The sequence below is a fragment of the Haematobia irritans genome, chromosome 3, assembly GCF_050003625.1.
Source record: "Haematobia irritans isolate KBUSLIRL chromosome 3, ASM5000362v1, whole genome shotgun sequence".
Lineage (NCBI taxonomy): Eukaryota > Metazoa > Arthropoda > Insecta > Diptera > Muscidae > Haematobia > Haematobia irritans.
The window spans coordinates 18548077-18565003 of NC_134399.1; the positions used below are offsets into that span (position 1 = coordinate 18548077).

General features: G+C 30.2%; 1 protein-coding gene across 1 annotated transcript in view; it reads left to right on the forward strand.

The window, feature by feature from the left end:
* The window catches only part of LOC142229274 (uncharacterized), a 51040-nt gene extending 37754 nt beyond the window's left edge, over window positions 1-13286 (forward strand). Inside the window, exons 2-3 of the mRNA XM_075299811.1 lie at window positions 10395-10645; window positions 10728-13286. Of these exons, the coding sequence (XP_075155926.1) occupies window positions 10505-10645; window positions 10728-13130 (2544 nt within the window). The 5' untranslated portion in view covers window positions 10395-10504 and the 3' untranslated portion in view covers window positions 13131-13286. The remainder of the gene's footprint in view (window positions 1-10394; window positions 10646-10727) is intronic.
* The last annotated feature ends 3641 nt before the right edge of the window (window positions 13287-16927 follow it).

A 16927-nucleotide genomic window follows, 5' to 3' on the forward strand; every position in this document is an offset into this window, starting at 1 on the left:
TTTTTATATCTATAGAAAATTTTATTTCTATAGAAAATTTTGTCAAAATTTTTACATCTATAGAAAAGTTTTGCCAAAATTTTATTCTATAAACAATTTTGTCAACATTTTATTTCTATAGAAAATTTTGTCAAATTTTTATATCTATAGAAAATTTTTACATCTATAGAAAAGTTTTGCCAAAATTTTAGTCAAAATTTTATTTCTAGAGGAAATTTTGTCAAAATTTTATTTCTATAGAAAATTTGGTCAAAATTTTATTTCTATAGAAAATTTGGTCAAAATTTTATTTCTATAGAAAATTCTGTCATTATGCGCAATGGCACAAGTATGTGTGCGATTGCGCATAGTTCCATGCAATTCCATCAGATCCAGGCGATTTTCAAGTTTCTAAAAATATTTAAAGGCCACATTATTCACATTATTCTGGATTTTGATATAATGTTCAAGGCAGTGGATGGTTATTGAGGCCTCATGGTAATGCCAGTTTATGATTTTGAGGTTAGATATCTCATCACTAGACAATGTCAGAAGGCTATTGAGTTGTGAGTTTCGCTCCCTTTGATCTTTCCATGAGATTTATAATTGCCAGATTTCCTCTTCTTTCTTCTTTCCATGAGATTTATAATTGCCACATTTCCTCTTCGACCAGAAAGAGACTAAAAATTAATGCAAATATATTTTCTGTTCATTTCAGTTTTCGTATATGAATAAAAATCGCAAAACATTTTGTCATTCCATGACATTATCCCCCCTCCCATTCATTGGTAAAAATATTTAATGCATTAGAAAAATGTCGAAAAAAATGCCTTGTCGGCTTTGTCTAAAAACTGGCTTTAGACTTTATCGTTCCCTATTTGACGGAGACGGACTAAGGACTGAAGTATTTGAATTGGTGGTTAAATATTTTACTCTGGAGGTGAGTTGAAATAAGCAAGGGCAGCAAGCAAAAAATCACAAACTCATCTTAAAATTCGTTCTATTAGTTTTTAGAAAACGAAAATGGAAAACATTTCACACGGATTTGTAAAAAATGCTGGGATCAAATTTATAAATTTCATGCATTCCATGAGCTAGTACTGCAAGCCCAAACTAAATTGAAAGAGAAGGAGATTATTGGGATTCCAGAGCAAAGGGAAAGAAGAAAGACTGAACAAAATGAAAAGAAAAGTATGGCTAATTTCCAAGAGAATGCAATTGGGAATATCTCTAATGATTTAGCTACCCAAGATAATTCGATGGATTTATCATTTACCGAAGAAAGTGTTAAATTGGAATTTTACGATGAAATTCCAGGAACTTCAATTGCATTGAGCTCTACAAGAACCGAGGGAAATAAATCTGGAGAAGATTTCATTGAATCTAATATGGAAATAAGTTTAGAATGTTCTAATGAAACGGAGTGCAAAGAAAAAAATCGTAGGATTTCTAGAGATCTAAGGAAGGCTAAAGGTAAAAATCAAATCATGCAACAAAAATTCAGCCTTAAACCATGTTATGCTAGAAGCGATTGCATTGTGGTAATAGATGATGAGGAGGATAATGACAAAGTTGTAGAAATTGATGATGGCCATGACAATACTGAAAAACGGGATACCGAAAAAGAGGGCATTGTGGCTATTGTTGAGAGTGAAGAGAATGAAGAGAAAGGAAATAATCAAAATGCCAATATTGTCAAATTCAATAAAGGCATATCTCATAATTCAACACCTTTACATGGGGAATTGGCCCAAAGAACTTCCAAAAGATGTCGTAGTGGGATCGATGGATTACCGGTTACAGAAAATAATCAAAAAAGGAAAAATACTAGATCCTGCAAGGAAAAAAGTGAAGTCGAAGACTGTGACAAGTCTAGCAAAAAACTACGTTTAACCAGTGGCTATGATTGTGAAGATTCCATTGAGATTCTTAATGAGGAAACAAAAGCTGATAATGCTAAAGAGGAAATCCAAAATACACATAAAAGAAAATTAAATTTAATCCATACGAATAATAAGGAAAACTCCAATGAAATTCTTGATGGGGAAGATAATAAAACCGAGAATGATTTTTTGGTGCAAGATAACACAAACCATGATACAACTGATCGAGATTCCTGTTGCAACACTGATTCAGATGATAAAGACATAACCGACCCAAATCTCCATAAAGACCAATTTGATAACTGTGAAGATATTAAATATGATGCTATGACAGAAGATGAAATTTCTTCAGATCTTAAAGACACCAAAAAGAAACGTATTTACAAACCCACCTATATTCATAAAATCAAACATCCCAAAACTGTAGAGGAATTTGATGATTTCATATCGAAATGGAGAGAAAATTTGGAATGTGTCATTTGCAATCAACCCTATTCGAAATTCTCTTTACTTCTGCAACATTTTTCCCAAGAGCATCCCGCAGATCAATGTTACATTTCATGTTGTCAACTTAGATTATATCATCGTTTCGAAATTGAAAATCACATTCACTATCACAATCAGCCCGATGCTTTCAAATGTCAAGTTTGTTGTAAATGCTTTGCCACTAAGAAATCATTGCGTGATCATCTTTTGCAATATCATGCTGGGAAATCCAATGAATTAGAATTTCAGTGTTCTTCGTGTCTATCCACGTTTAAACATAAAAGTTCTCTCAATGAACATCGTTATTATTTTTGCAAGCAGCGAGTAAAACAGAACTCCAAAGGACAATTTAAATGTGATCAATGTGAAAGATCCTATTGTTCCCTCAAAGTATTACGCAGGCATTGCAAAAACATTCACACTCAGGTGGAAAAATTGAAAAAATTTAAATGTTCGATATGTGATAAAACCTATGATCTAGGCCGTGATCTCCGGGATCACATACAAACCAAGCATAAAGGACAGCCCGCGGTAACCTGTTCATTTTGTCCGAAATCATATTCTCATAAATCTACTTTACATGCTCATATCATCAAGGAACATCATCAGCAATATGAGAATATAAAACGGCAGAAGGCTGATCGTAGTAATACCAAAATATCGTTTGCTTGTAACAAATGTTCAAATGTTTATCAAACCCGACTCGCTTTGGTGGAACATGAGGATGTGATGCATGCGGGAAAATTAAGATATCCTTGCAAGTTTTGTTCCAAAGAATATCGATATAGTTCAAATTTGTCGTTGCATGTGAAAAGAGCCCACAAAAATCAGGAGACAAAACGGGCAGAGAATAAGGAGAATACCAATTCAAATTAAAATACCAAAGGAAAAATATGTATAAAAACCAGAACAATATTAGTTTTAGGGCCGATTACTCAATATCTTGTTATTATTTATTTTGTAGCTAAAATAGCTGAATGTAGAGTAACACTGTGACGCAAAATTCAACTTTTTGACTCCAAACAAAAAATCACTTATCCCAGCCGAAAGTACTCGATGAGATGAGAAAAGTAATTTCTGGATTTTGCTAGAATGCTTGCCGTTCGTCTTTTATGAGGCTCTAAAATTTTGTTGCCAAATTCGATTTTGAGCACCTTTTTGCAATTTTCGTATGGCCATAGCTCGAAAAATGCTGCGAATTCATTTTTGATGTATTTAGCAAAGTTGTAGCTCTTAACTCGGCCATGCTGAATACATTAGTTCGGAACATTTTCATCTTCATGCTCAAAATCGCAAAATTTTCGAAAAAAAATTACCACTTTTAGACCGTTTTTTCCCGTTTTCCGACTTAACTCATAAAAGACGAACGGCAACCAATCTCGCCAAATCCAGAAATTACTTTTCTCCTCTCATCGATTACTTTCGGCTGGGATAAAAGATTTTTTGTTTGGTTTTTTTTTGTGTTGCACTGTGTAATCAAAAGCGGTGCATAAAACCCCGGTGGATCGGTTTATCTTCTTAAACCCATTGTTGGTTTTTCATGAAAAACCCATTTTTCAATGAACCGGTAGAACCGGCTTTCGATTTTTATATGTTCATTGTAAAAATGCCAAATTTATATAAATACATCTGGTTATTTTAATAATCAGAAATCGGTGCATAAAAACCGGTGGACCGATTCTTACGCCCATTGTTGGTTTTCATGAAAATTCCATTTCCTCGGTGGAACGGTAAAACCGGCTTTCGATTTTTATATTTTCATTGTAAAATTGCCAAGTTAATGCCAAATTTAGGTAAATACATCTGAGTATTTTAATAATCAAAAACCAGTGGACCGGTTTATCTTCTTAAAAGGAAAAAATTATAAAAACCAAAATAATACCAGTTTTAGGGCCGATTTCTCATTGTCTTGCTATTATTTATCTTGTCAGCAAAATAGCTAATACAAATATTGCACTAACAGTAAAGCCATCAAAAGCGGTACAAAAAACTGGTGTACCGGTTTATCTTCTTACACCCATTGTTGGTTTTCATGAAAATCCTATTTTCGGTGGACCGGTAAAACCGCCTTGTAAAATTCCATAGTTAATGTCAAATTTAGGTAAATACATCTGGATATTCTAATAATCACAACCTGGTGTTTAAAAACCAGAGGACCGCTTTACCTTCTTACACCGATTATCGGTTTTCATGAAAATCCCAAAAACCTGTCTTTATATTTTCTTTATAAAATTGCCAAGTTAATGCCAAATTTAAGCAATTACATCTGGGTATTTTAATAATAAAAAAAACGGTACTTAAAACCGGTGTTTTCATGAGAATCCCATTTTCGGTGGACCGGTAAAACCTACTTTCTGTCTTTATATTTTCGTTGTAAAAGTGGCAAGTTAATGCCAAATTTAGGCAAATACATATGGGTATTTTAATAATCAGAAAGCGGTGTTTAAAAACCAGTGGACCGCTTTATCTTCTTACACCGATTGTCGGTTTTCGTGAAAATCCCAAAATCTGTCTTTATATTTTCATTCTAAAATTGTCAAGTTAATGCCAAATTTAAGCAATTACATCTGGGTATTTTAATAATCAAAAACCGGTGCTTAAAAACCGATGTACCGGTTTATTTTCTTACACCGATAGTCAATTTTCATGAAAATCCCATTTCTTTATATTTTGCAAAATTGCCAAGTTAATGCCAAATTTAGAAATACATATGGGTATTTTAATAACCAAAAACCGGTGGACCGGTTTATCTTCTTACACCGATTATCGGTTTTCATGAAAATCCCATTTCTGTCTTCATATTTTCATTGTAAAATTGTCAAGTTATTGCCAAATTTAGGCAAATACATATGGGTATTTTAATAATCAAAAACCGGTGCTTAAAAACCGGTATACCGGTTTATTTTCTTACACCCATTGTCGGTTTTCATGAAAATCCCATTTTCGGTAGACCGGTAAAACCGGCTTTCTGTCTTTATATTTCCATTGTAAAATTGTCAAGTTAATGCCAAATTTAGGCAAATATATTTGGGTATTTTAAAAATCAAAAACCGGTGTACCGGTTTATCTTCTTACACTGATTGTAGGTTTTCGTGAATTCCCATTTTCGGTGGACCGGTAATACCGGCTTTAGGTTTTTATATTTTCATTGTAAAATTCCCAAGTTACAATTTTTTTTTTTTGAGACAATAAAATACGACTTTCTTTCAAAATTACGTGTTTTTACGAAAACTGATTGAACCCGTTACGACGGTTATCTGTTTCAAAAAACTATCGTCCACCTGTTTTGGAAAAGAGTCCGGGTTTTTAAAACCGAGAAAACCCGACTTTTTTTATCACTCTAACATGAGAAATTGCACACAAAAAATTTTTTTTCTGATTCAATCACGAAATTAATTGATCCAATTAATTTTTTAATTGAAATGTCTTCAATCACAGAAATGATAGTATCAATTAAAAAATTAATTGAAGTCAATTAATAAATTAATTGATCCAATTAAAAAATTAATTGATACTATTAATTTGTGTGATTGATTTTTATTTCAATTAAAAAATTTGTTGATTCAATTAAATTTTTAATAGAATATTTTTTAAAACTCAATTAAGAATTTAATTGGAAAAATTTTCCTGAATTTTTTTTCTGTGTGGCCATTCGTTTTTTTCTGTTATTTTGAATTAACAAGAAAATATATGAAGTACTACATTCCATATGATTGTTTGTATTTAAAGTTAGTTAATGTTATATGAAATTTGTAATACCGAGTATATAATTTATTTCTTTTAAAATTTAAAAAAAGTCTAAGGAAATTCTCTTAAGACATTGTTCCATTTATGACATTTTTGTGTTTTGTGGCTTAAATTAGCGAATTTCTGAATTCTAAAGGCAGCGATACCTTCGACAATTTAGAAAAAGTGTCGCAATTGGTGTCATTTGCAGCGAAAAGTGTGGCATTTATGTAAAAACTTCAATTAAGTGACACGGATTTTCATAAAGAATTACAGTTAAATGGCTGAAAGTCCATTCTCAAAAATACCAACCACTGAGATTAAGAAAAAGTATCACAGATGGTGTCATTTCCTATAAAAAGTACGGTATTTATTTGAAAAAAAAAAACGTACCATATATAGTCATTTGCAATGAATAAATGGCTGAATGTCCATTCTCTAATTACCAAAGGCACGCTGCTGAGCACTGAGTTTAATAAAAAGTGTCACAGTTGGTGTTATTTGCAAAAAGAAAGTATCGCATTTATTTGAAAACAGTGGCATACATTTTCATAAATAAAAATTCATCTTAGGTAGGTGTATTTCCATTTTCTAGCATGGTGATTATTTTCCTTTTGAAAATACATACATTTCATGCTTATTTGATTTACATATAAATATTTACCACAGCTGGAAACTGTAGGTAATTGATCGTCTTTTACCGTCAATTTCTCTTATGAGAAACAAATCTCTAATCAAAAATCATTTCATATATTTGGATTGGATATGGATTACTTTTTTTTGTAGAAAAAAAATTTTCTTATTATCTAATTTTTAATTTCCTCAAAATTTATGATAAAATCTATTTTTGTCTGCATATTTTTTTGTTTTGTTTATTAATGTACACTAAGTTTTTTGGTTTGTTTATTAAAATATATTTGAATATCAATTATAATAATGCCATAAAAGAAATTGTAGCCATATTTCCGTTACGATTTTTATTTTTGGTTTTGTGTAATGGTGTATTCTAAGGTTAGTTTTAGGCAAAGCTTAATAAGAATCTAATTTATGTTAATAAAATTGAAGAAATAAAAAAAGGTTTATATTCTAAGTTTAAGTCTTTAATTTTGGATATCACAATAGTGGGTATGGTATGGGTGGAAAACATTGGAGAAGTTGGCTTGCAGAAGCAATACTTTAAAGAAAAAACTAAAAACCAATACTCAATTGAACCAGCACATTTTTATTTTAGCAAATAAAAGTCTGACAAAATTTTTTACAGAAATACAATTTTGAAAAAATTTTATTTTAGCGAATAAAATTTTGGCACCAGTTTATATAGACATAAAATTTTGATAAAATTTTCTATAGACATAAAATTATGACAAAATTTTTTATAGAAAAAAAAATTTGACAAAACTTTCTATAGAAATAAAATTTTGACAAAATTTTCTATAGAAATAAAATTTTGACAAAATTTTCGATAGAAATAAAATTTTGAAAAAATTTTCTATAGTCATAAAATTTTGAAAAAATTTTCTATAGAAATAAAATTTTGACAAAATTTTCTTTAGAGATAAAAAATTGACAAAATTTTTTATAGAAATAAAATTTAGACAAAATTTTCTATAGAAATAAAATGTTGACAAAATTTTCTATAGAAATAAAATTTTGACAAAATTTGCTACAGAAATAAAATTTTGACAACATTTTCTACAGAAATACAATTTTGACAAAATTTTCTATAGAAATAAAATTTTGACAACATTTTCTATAGAAATAAAATTTTGACAAAATTTTCTATAGAAATAAAATTTTGATAAAATTTTCTATAGAAATAAAATTTTGACAAAATTTTCTACAGAAATAAAATTTTGACAAAATTAAATTTTGACAACATTTTCTACTAAAATACAATTTTGACAAAATTTTCTATAGAAATAAAATTTTGACAAAATTTTCTATATAAATAAAATTTTGACAAAATTTTCTATAGAAATACAATTTTGACAAAATTTTCTATAGAAATACAATTTTTACACCATTTATCTATAGAAATAAAATTTTTTATTTCTATAGAAAATTTTGTATAAATTGTATTTCTATAGAAAATTTTGTCAACATTTTATTTCTATAGAAAATTTTGTCAAAATTTTATTTTTATAGAAAATATCGTCAAAATTTTATTTCTATAGAAAATTTTTTCAAAGTTTATTTCTATAGAAAATTTTGTCAAAATTTTATTTCTATAGAAAATTTTCTCATAATTTTATTTCTATAGAAAATTTTGTCTAAAATTTATTTCTAAAGAAAATTTTACCAAACTTTATTTCTATAGAAAATTTTGTCAAATTTTATTTCTATAGAAAATTTTGTCAAAATTTTATTCTTATAGGAAATTTTTTCAAAATTTTATTTCTATAGAAAATATCGTCAAAATTTTATTTCTATAGAAAATTTTGTCAAAGTTTTATTTCTATAGAAAATTTTGTCAAAATTTTATTTCTATAGAAAATTTTCTCATAATTTTATTTCTATAGAAAATTCAAAATTTTATTTCTATAGAAAATTTTGTCAAAATTTTTATTTCTATAGAAAATTTTGTCAACATTTTATTTCTATAGAAAATTTTGTCAAAGTTTTATTTCTATAGAAAATTTTGTCAAAATTTTATTTCTATAGAAAATTTTCTCATAATTTTATTTCTATAGAAAATTCAAAATTTTATTTCTATAGAAAATTTTGTCAAAATTTTTATTTCTATAGAAAATTTTGTCAAAATTTTATTTCTGTAGAAAATTTTGTCAAAATTTTATTTCTATAGAAAATTCAAAATTTTATTTCTATAGAAAATTTTGTCAAAATTTTATTTCTATTGAAAATTTTGTCAAAATTTTATTTCTATAGAAAATTTTGTCACAATTTTATTTCTATAGAAAATTTTGTCAAAATTTTATTTCTATAGAAAATTTTTTCACAATTTTATTTCTATAGAAAATTTTGTCAAAATTTAATTTCTATAGAAAATTTTGTTCTATAGAAATAAAATTTTGACAAAATTTTCTATAAGAATAAAATTTTGAAAAATTTTCTATAGAAATAAAATTTTGACAAAATTTTCTATAGAAATAAAGTTTGGAAAAATGTTCTTTAGAAATAAATTTTTGACAAAATTTTCTATAGAAATAAAATTATGAGAAAATTTTCTATATAAATAAAACTTTGACAAAATTTTCTATAGAAATAAAATTTTGACAAAATTTTCTATAGAAATACAATTTGGACAAAATTTTCTATAGAAATACAATTTTTACACCATTTTCTATAGAAATAAAATTTTGACAACATTTTCTATAGAAATAAAATTTTGACAACATTTTCTATAGAAATAAAATTTTGACAAAATTTTCTATAGAAATAAAATTTTGAATTTTCTATAGAAATAAAATTTTGACAAATTTTTTTTTTATTTTATTATATTTATAATTTTGCCTAAATTTTATTTCTATAGAAAATTTTGTCAAAATGTTATTTCTATAGAAAATTTTGTCAAAATTTTATTTCTATAGAAAATTTTGTCAAAATTTTATTTCTATAGAAAATTTTTCCAAAATTTTATTTCTATAGAAAATTTTTCCAAAATTTTATTTCTATAGAAAATTTTGTCAAAATTTTATTTCTATAGAAAATTTTTCCAAACTTTATTTCTATAGGAAATTTTGTCAAAATTTTGTTTCTATAGAAAATTTTGTCAAATTTTTTTTTTTTTTTTGTCAAAATTTTATTTCTATAGGAAATTTTGTTTGTTTCAGCCAAACTACAACAGGCTTAACTGTAAGTGACTGATTTCATTTAACATTGACTGCATTTCCTTTTTCTGCAGACTCAGTGACTTCTTTCTTCTTTTCAGTACACTGTGCTTTTTTAGCAAATTTTTCTGCTGTGTATACCAACAAATTTCTTTGGGTGTAGAGTTACTGAAATATGTCTTTTCGTTATAAATTCTCTTTTAGATCATATTAATAAACTCGGGATTCACTTTTAATGTCTAGAAAAGACATTGAAAGTGAGTCCTCAATAAAGACATCGCCTAGTTCATGCAATGCAGTCTCAATAGACCGCCGATGCTGTGGGTATGGAGGTGGTTGTTATGAGGGCAATTTTGAATTAATACTAGTTTTAAAAAATGAATCAGGATGCAAGTTCTATGGTTAGTAGCCATTCTTCATATTCTTTAAGTGTTTATAGATTTTTCTTTCTTTTTTATTCTGTATCTGTAATTGTTGACACCTCACCTCCAAAAGATGTAGATCTACATGGTCCATTAATATTCTCTTCTAGGATTTTCTCTAGGATTAGGCCTGAACTACAAAAAGCTCAATATACAATCTCACAAGCTTAATATACAATCTCAAGACCTTTTGTAAACATCACAACGTAACGTAAACGACATGTCTTCGGTCTTAATAAATTACCAGTCAATTTGCTGTCGTCTGTGTATAAATATTAGCAATGATCATCGATGTCTCTATGATGAAACGGGAAAAACCAATGAAATTTACGAACTGATGACTAAATATTTTAATCCCGCAGTAAGTTGTTTTCAAAACGAAAAAAATATTCTAAAAGAAATGGATTCTACAGTCCGAATGTTGTTAACCTCAATGATTTCAGATGTTGAATATGGATTTGGATAAGGATCTTCGAAATATCTGCGAGGAGTGTTGGCATCATCTTGAAGAATTTCAAAATTTCCAAGATTGTGTTATTGAGGCACAAAAAATTAATACAAACAGCTTAGGGAAATTGATGAAACGAAATTTAGACGATCGTGAAGAAATTGTGAAATTGGAAAATGATTCTTCTAATGTCTGGGCTAGCTCTGGAAGTGGGGATCATTTTCATATTGAAGTGAAGTCAGAGAATAATGCATCTCCTTCAAAACATTTTGAAATTATTAGTGTCAATGAAGACATGGACTTGAATTCTCAAAAATCCACAATAAAAAAGGAACCTGAAGCCAATGAGGAGTATGAAGATAATGAGGATTATAAAGATCAGTCCAATAACGTATATGATAACTCCTTAGGAGCTGCTGATGAAGATGTTGCTGTTAATACTAAAATCGATGTCCCAAATAAGCAAATCTCTGGCAAAAGTCTAAATTCAACAGATTTTATCGATCAGGAAATCTCTGATGCTGTTGTATTAAATCGTAGAAAACCCAAGGATTTAAATTTGCCTACAACAAATGAAGAATCCGATAGATTAATAGCTGAATGGAAATCAAGCTTGGCATGTGATCTGTGTGGGAAGAGTTTAGCCAGCTTCTCTTTATTACAAAAACATTTTCTCCATGATCATCCCAATGAGGAGTGTCACATTTTATGTTGTAAACGAAAATTCTTTCACCGCTATGATATTGAAAAGCATGTGAGATTTCATCAAGCTCCTCCGGAATTAAGATGTGATGAATGTTGTGAATTTTATAGTCGATCATATAATGCGCGCCGCCATAAACAGGAAAAACATTCGGGCAAACCAAAATCAGCTGATCCTCAATATCCTTGCAAGGAATGTGGAAAAACGTATAAGGGTTCATATTTTCTGCAACGTCATATTGATTTTGTTCATGGCGAAAAGAAAGACAAAGCTTACCGGTGTAGAATTTGTGACAAAGATTTTATATGCGTTAGTAATTTGCGTTATCATTTGATGACGAAACATGAAACCGAACCCAATGAGTACATTTGTTCGGTGTGCTCTCAAGGATTCCATACTAACCCAGAGTTGAAGGATCACTACAAAAAGCAGCATTTTGGAGAAGAAAACCGAGATGATAAATCGCCAACTGTATATGGAAATTCTATGGAGCAACAAAAGGAGGAGGAAAATGTTGAGAAAGAAATTGGTTCTTTTGATCAACGTAGTACCAATTCACCAAATCTCTTGAAAGAATCTCTTCATAGCCCGAAATCTTGTGATGCAGACCAAGAATCTACCACCTTTATGTCACATGAGGTGAAATCGGAAACTCCTCTTGATCTGGGTGAAGATTTGGAATATGAAACTCATAACAATATAGAAGAAATGGAGGAGGCAAGTGATGATGAATCTCAATTTTCTACCTTGCCTCGCAGAGGACCCTTCCAACCCAAAACCCAAGAACAATTCTATAAATTCATGGCCCAATGGAAATTTCGTTTAGAATGCGATATCTGTCATCAGCTGCTTTCATCCTATTCCCAACTCGAGGAACATTTCAATCATTGCCATCCATCCGAGGAATGTTATATACAATGTTGTCAGCGTAAACTTCAACGTCGCTATGATATTGTGGAACATGTCCACTACCACAAAGCTCCACAGAAACTTAAATGTACGCTATGTTTTAGACCCTTTCGAAGTGTTGCTTGTGCCCGTGATCATAAATCCAAGCATCATAATACGAAAAAACCAAAATCCAATATCACCAGTCAGCGCACCGCCAGCAATCCTTCGCACACTGAAGGTCATCTTCAGTGTGAGATGTGTAAAAAGTTTTACAAAACTATGGAAAGTTTGCGAGCCCATCAACATAAAATGCATTCGGGAAGACCTTTGAAACCTTATAAATGTGAGATTTGTGACAAAACATTTGCCACAAATATGCGTTTGCAGGAACATATGGCCATACACACTGGCGAAACTATGCATAAATGCTCCTATTGTCCGATGACATTTACGTACAGTAGTGGTTTGTACATGCATATGCGGAAGAAACATGGCGAGGAATATGAAAAACGACAAAAAGAGAAAAAAATGAAAGGAAATGGTCCATTTAAATGTGCATTCTGTTCGAAAATTTTTCGAACTTATCGTAGTGTATGGACTCATACGAAACAAATTCATAAATCCAGTATTATACACAACGAGGAGCAGCATTCCAGCAGTGAACCCACAAGAGAAGCTAATGAAAGTAATATAAAGACGGAAATTGAAGATTCGCAGGACGAAGATATGTTGGAATCGCGAGATGATCAAGTCTTGGTTAAAACTGAGAAACAATGTGCAGAGGAAGAAATTTTGGATTATTAAAATGTTGGGATTATTACCACAAAAAGAGAGATATAAAACACTCGGATTTCCTCAAGACCTTTATCGTTTTAATATTTTTTTAAAAAAATATTGTAACTTTTTCCTAATTTAAAGTTTTAAGAAATATACCATTAAAGCCAGCAAATTATATTGAAATTAATTCCTGTTTATTTTTAAATGACAACATATTTACTCAATGTGCAGGTTTATTGGGACTGAATTGCATGAACTACCCAGCAAAAAAAAAATTGGAAGTTGTTCCACAAACATTTCTTTTAAGGAGCATTCCGGAATCCTCTATCAATATTTGTCCACTTCCAATGCAGTTCTTTTGGACAAGTCCACAAACGCATCCCGGGATCCCTATTGATTTTTTTTTCACTTTTGATGCAGTCCTTTTGGATGAGTCCAAAACAAAATCTTTTAAAGCGCATCCCTGGATACCATATCGAGTTTTTGTTCACTTCCGATGCAGTCCTTTTCGACAATTCTTTGAAAGCATGGAATTTTATAAAATAAAAATAAAATCATCCCCGCATGGATTTGAACCTGTGCCGTTTGACTTTTTCACATCCAAAAAAAAATTCCTTTAGAAATTAAATTTTGACAAAATTTTCTATAGAAAAAAAATTGATAAAATTTTCTATAAAAATAAACTTTTGACAAAATTTTCTATAGAAATAAATTGTTGACAAAATTTCTATAAAAAAAATTGACAAAATTTTCTATTGAAATACAATTTTGACAAAATTTTCTATAGAAATAACATTTTGCCAAAATTTTCTACAGAAATAAAATTCTGACAAAATTTTCTATAGAAATAAAATTTTGACAAAGTTTTCTAAAGAAATAAAATTTTGACAAAATTTCCTAAAGACATCCAATGTTGACAAAATTTTCTATAGAAATATAAAATTTTGACAAAATTTTCTATGCCAATAAAATTTTGGTAGATTATTTTTGGCTCGAGTGGCACTCGTGATTTTTCTGTGATTGGGATCGGTTTATTTGGGAGCTATATATAATATAGATCGATACTGACCAATTTTGGCATGGTTGTTATCGGCCATATACTAGCGAAATGTACCAAATTTCAACCGGATCGGATGCATTTTGTTCCTCCAAGAGGCTCCGCAAGCCAAATCTGCGGATCGGTTTATATGGGGGCTATATATAATTACGAACCGATGTGGACCAATTTTTACATGGTTGTTAGAGACCATATACCAACACCATGTACCAAATTTCAGCCGGATCGGATGAATTTTGCTCCTTCAAGAGGCTCCGGAGGTCAAATCTGCTGATATGGGGGCTATATATAATTATGAGCCGATATGGACCAATTTTTGCATGGTTTTTAGATACCATATGTTATACTAACACCATGTACTAAGTTTCAACCGGATCGGATGAATTTTGTTCCTCCAAGAGACTCCGGATGTCAAATCTGGGCATAGGTTTATATGGGGACTATATATAATTATGAACCGATATGGACCAATTCTGGCATCGTTGTTAGAGGCCATATACTAACACCACGTACCAAATTTCAACCGGATCGGATGAAATTTGCTTCTCTTTGAGGCTCCGCAAGCCAAATCTGGGGATCGGTTTATATGGGGGGCAATATATAATTATGTGGACCAATTTTTGCATGGTTGTTAGAGTGTGCTAAGGCATTCTGTTGTGATGGCAATAGACCCGGGTTCAATTCTGTTTATTTTTACATTCACACAAACAATTTTTTTCTGATACAATCACGAAATTAACTGATCCAATTAATTTTTCAATTGAAATGTCTTCAAATTCACAGAAATGATAGTATCAATTAAAAAATTAATTAAAAGTCAATTACAAAATGTATTGATCCAATTAAAAAATTAATTGATACTATTAATTTTTGTGATTGATTTTTATTTCAATTTAAAAAATTGTTGAATCAATTAAATTTTTAATTGAATATTTTTTTAAAATTCACTTATGACTTGAATTGGAAAAATGTTCGTCAAATTTTTTTCTGTATGTACCACACTGGCAAACTTCTCTCGATTAATGCCAAAGAATCTGCTTTTTATAGCCGGTGAAATCACTTAGAGAAGCTTTGAAACACTGAGAAACGTCACCAGCATTACTGAGAGGGGATAATCCACGGCAGAAAAAACGGTCGAAAGTAGGGTTAAACCCATCAACCTTGTACTAGAATGGCTTCGAAAAAGTACTTTTCTAAGCCAAAATGTACTTTATCACCTTTGTGCCCATTTTCGTTCTAGTACTAAGACCAATTTTTGCACAAATAACTATTATACCCACTCTGCAAACAAATATTTTCGTGATATTAAAGATTACGCAGCTTAAATTTTAGGATGCGCCATTTACAAAATATTAAGAACAAATTTCTTTAAAATAATGCAATTTTAATTAAAATAAAGTTTATAATCTTTGCTTCAAAAAAAAATGTTATTAAATTTAGGACACACATTTTGGAATTTCGCTTCCCTTCGTGTCTTCGAACTAACGCAAATTTTTTTTAAAGCCTGATATATCGCTAAAAAAATGTCTTTATTTTAAAGAAGCCTCATCTTTGGCTCGTTATGACTACCAAAATCCTTAAGCGAAGGTCAAAATATTTGGATTCAAGTAAAATTTTTTGAGTGAATATGAAAAGCTAGTAAATGATTCCACAATCCAATTCATCCTATTTTTCAAAAACCAATTGCGAAAAAAATCTTTATGGCCCATAAATATTTTCTTCTAGGCATAACAACGATAAATCTATTAAATAAAACAAAACCTAACCTAAAAGCTGTATGAAAATCTTAATTTCCCCCCAAAAAACGCCCGTTCGGTTGCTTAAGATTCAACGTTAGGATTTCCGGACAATACATGATGCTACAACAAAGAAATTGCTGTCGTTTATGCCTAAACACTTGTAACAATCATCGAAGTCTCTATGATGAAGCGGGAAAGGCCAATGAAACATATGAACTGATGAGAAAATATTTTACTCCCGCAGTAAGTCTTCATCCATATGACAAAATACCAAATCTCGGATGTAAATGACAATCTTCAATGCTTTCAGATGTTGAATATGGAATGGGAGAAAAAACTTGTGCAGATGTGTGTGGAATGCTGGAATCACATCAATGAATTTCATTTATTTCAAGAATCTGTTATTAAGGCCCAGAAGACCAATCGCATTAATGTGACTAAAGGACAGCAGATTGATAATGAAGATCAGAGAACTTATTTGTCTTTTGGTGAGGTTCAGGTGAAGACTGAAATTGAAACTTCTACCATGGATCAGTTGATAGAAGTGGCGCCCAATTCAGTTGGTAGAAGTGGCGCCCAACTTGAATCTGTGACCTCAGGATTCAACATAAAAACTGAAAACTGTGACGAAATCGTAAGGGATGATGACTTGGATGATTTTGGTCATCAGATAGAAAATTATGAAGAAGTCCCATCAGATCTTTTAAAAGGAATTTTGAAATTGGAAAATGATTTGTCCGATGCCTTAACAGATCAAAGAAGTGGCGAAGTCACATTTGCCATATCAATGATTGAAGAGGAAATGGAAACAACAACTGAGCAAACTCCTGAATCATACAACAATGCCCAACCAACTCTCGAAGAACTCGATGATCTAATTTTACTATGGCGACCAAATTTAGAGTGTGAAATTTGCAATGCATCCTCAGGCAGATATACCCTCTTGATCGAGCATTTTCGGCAACATCATCCCAGCGAGGCATGTCACATTTCATGTTGTTCCCTGAAACTTAGTCATCGCTATGAAA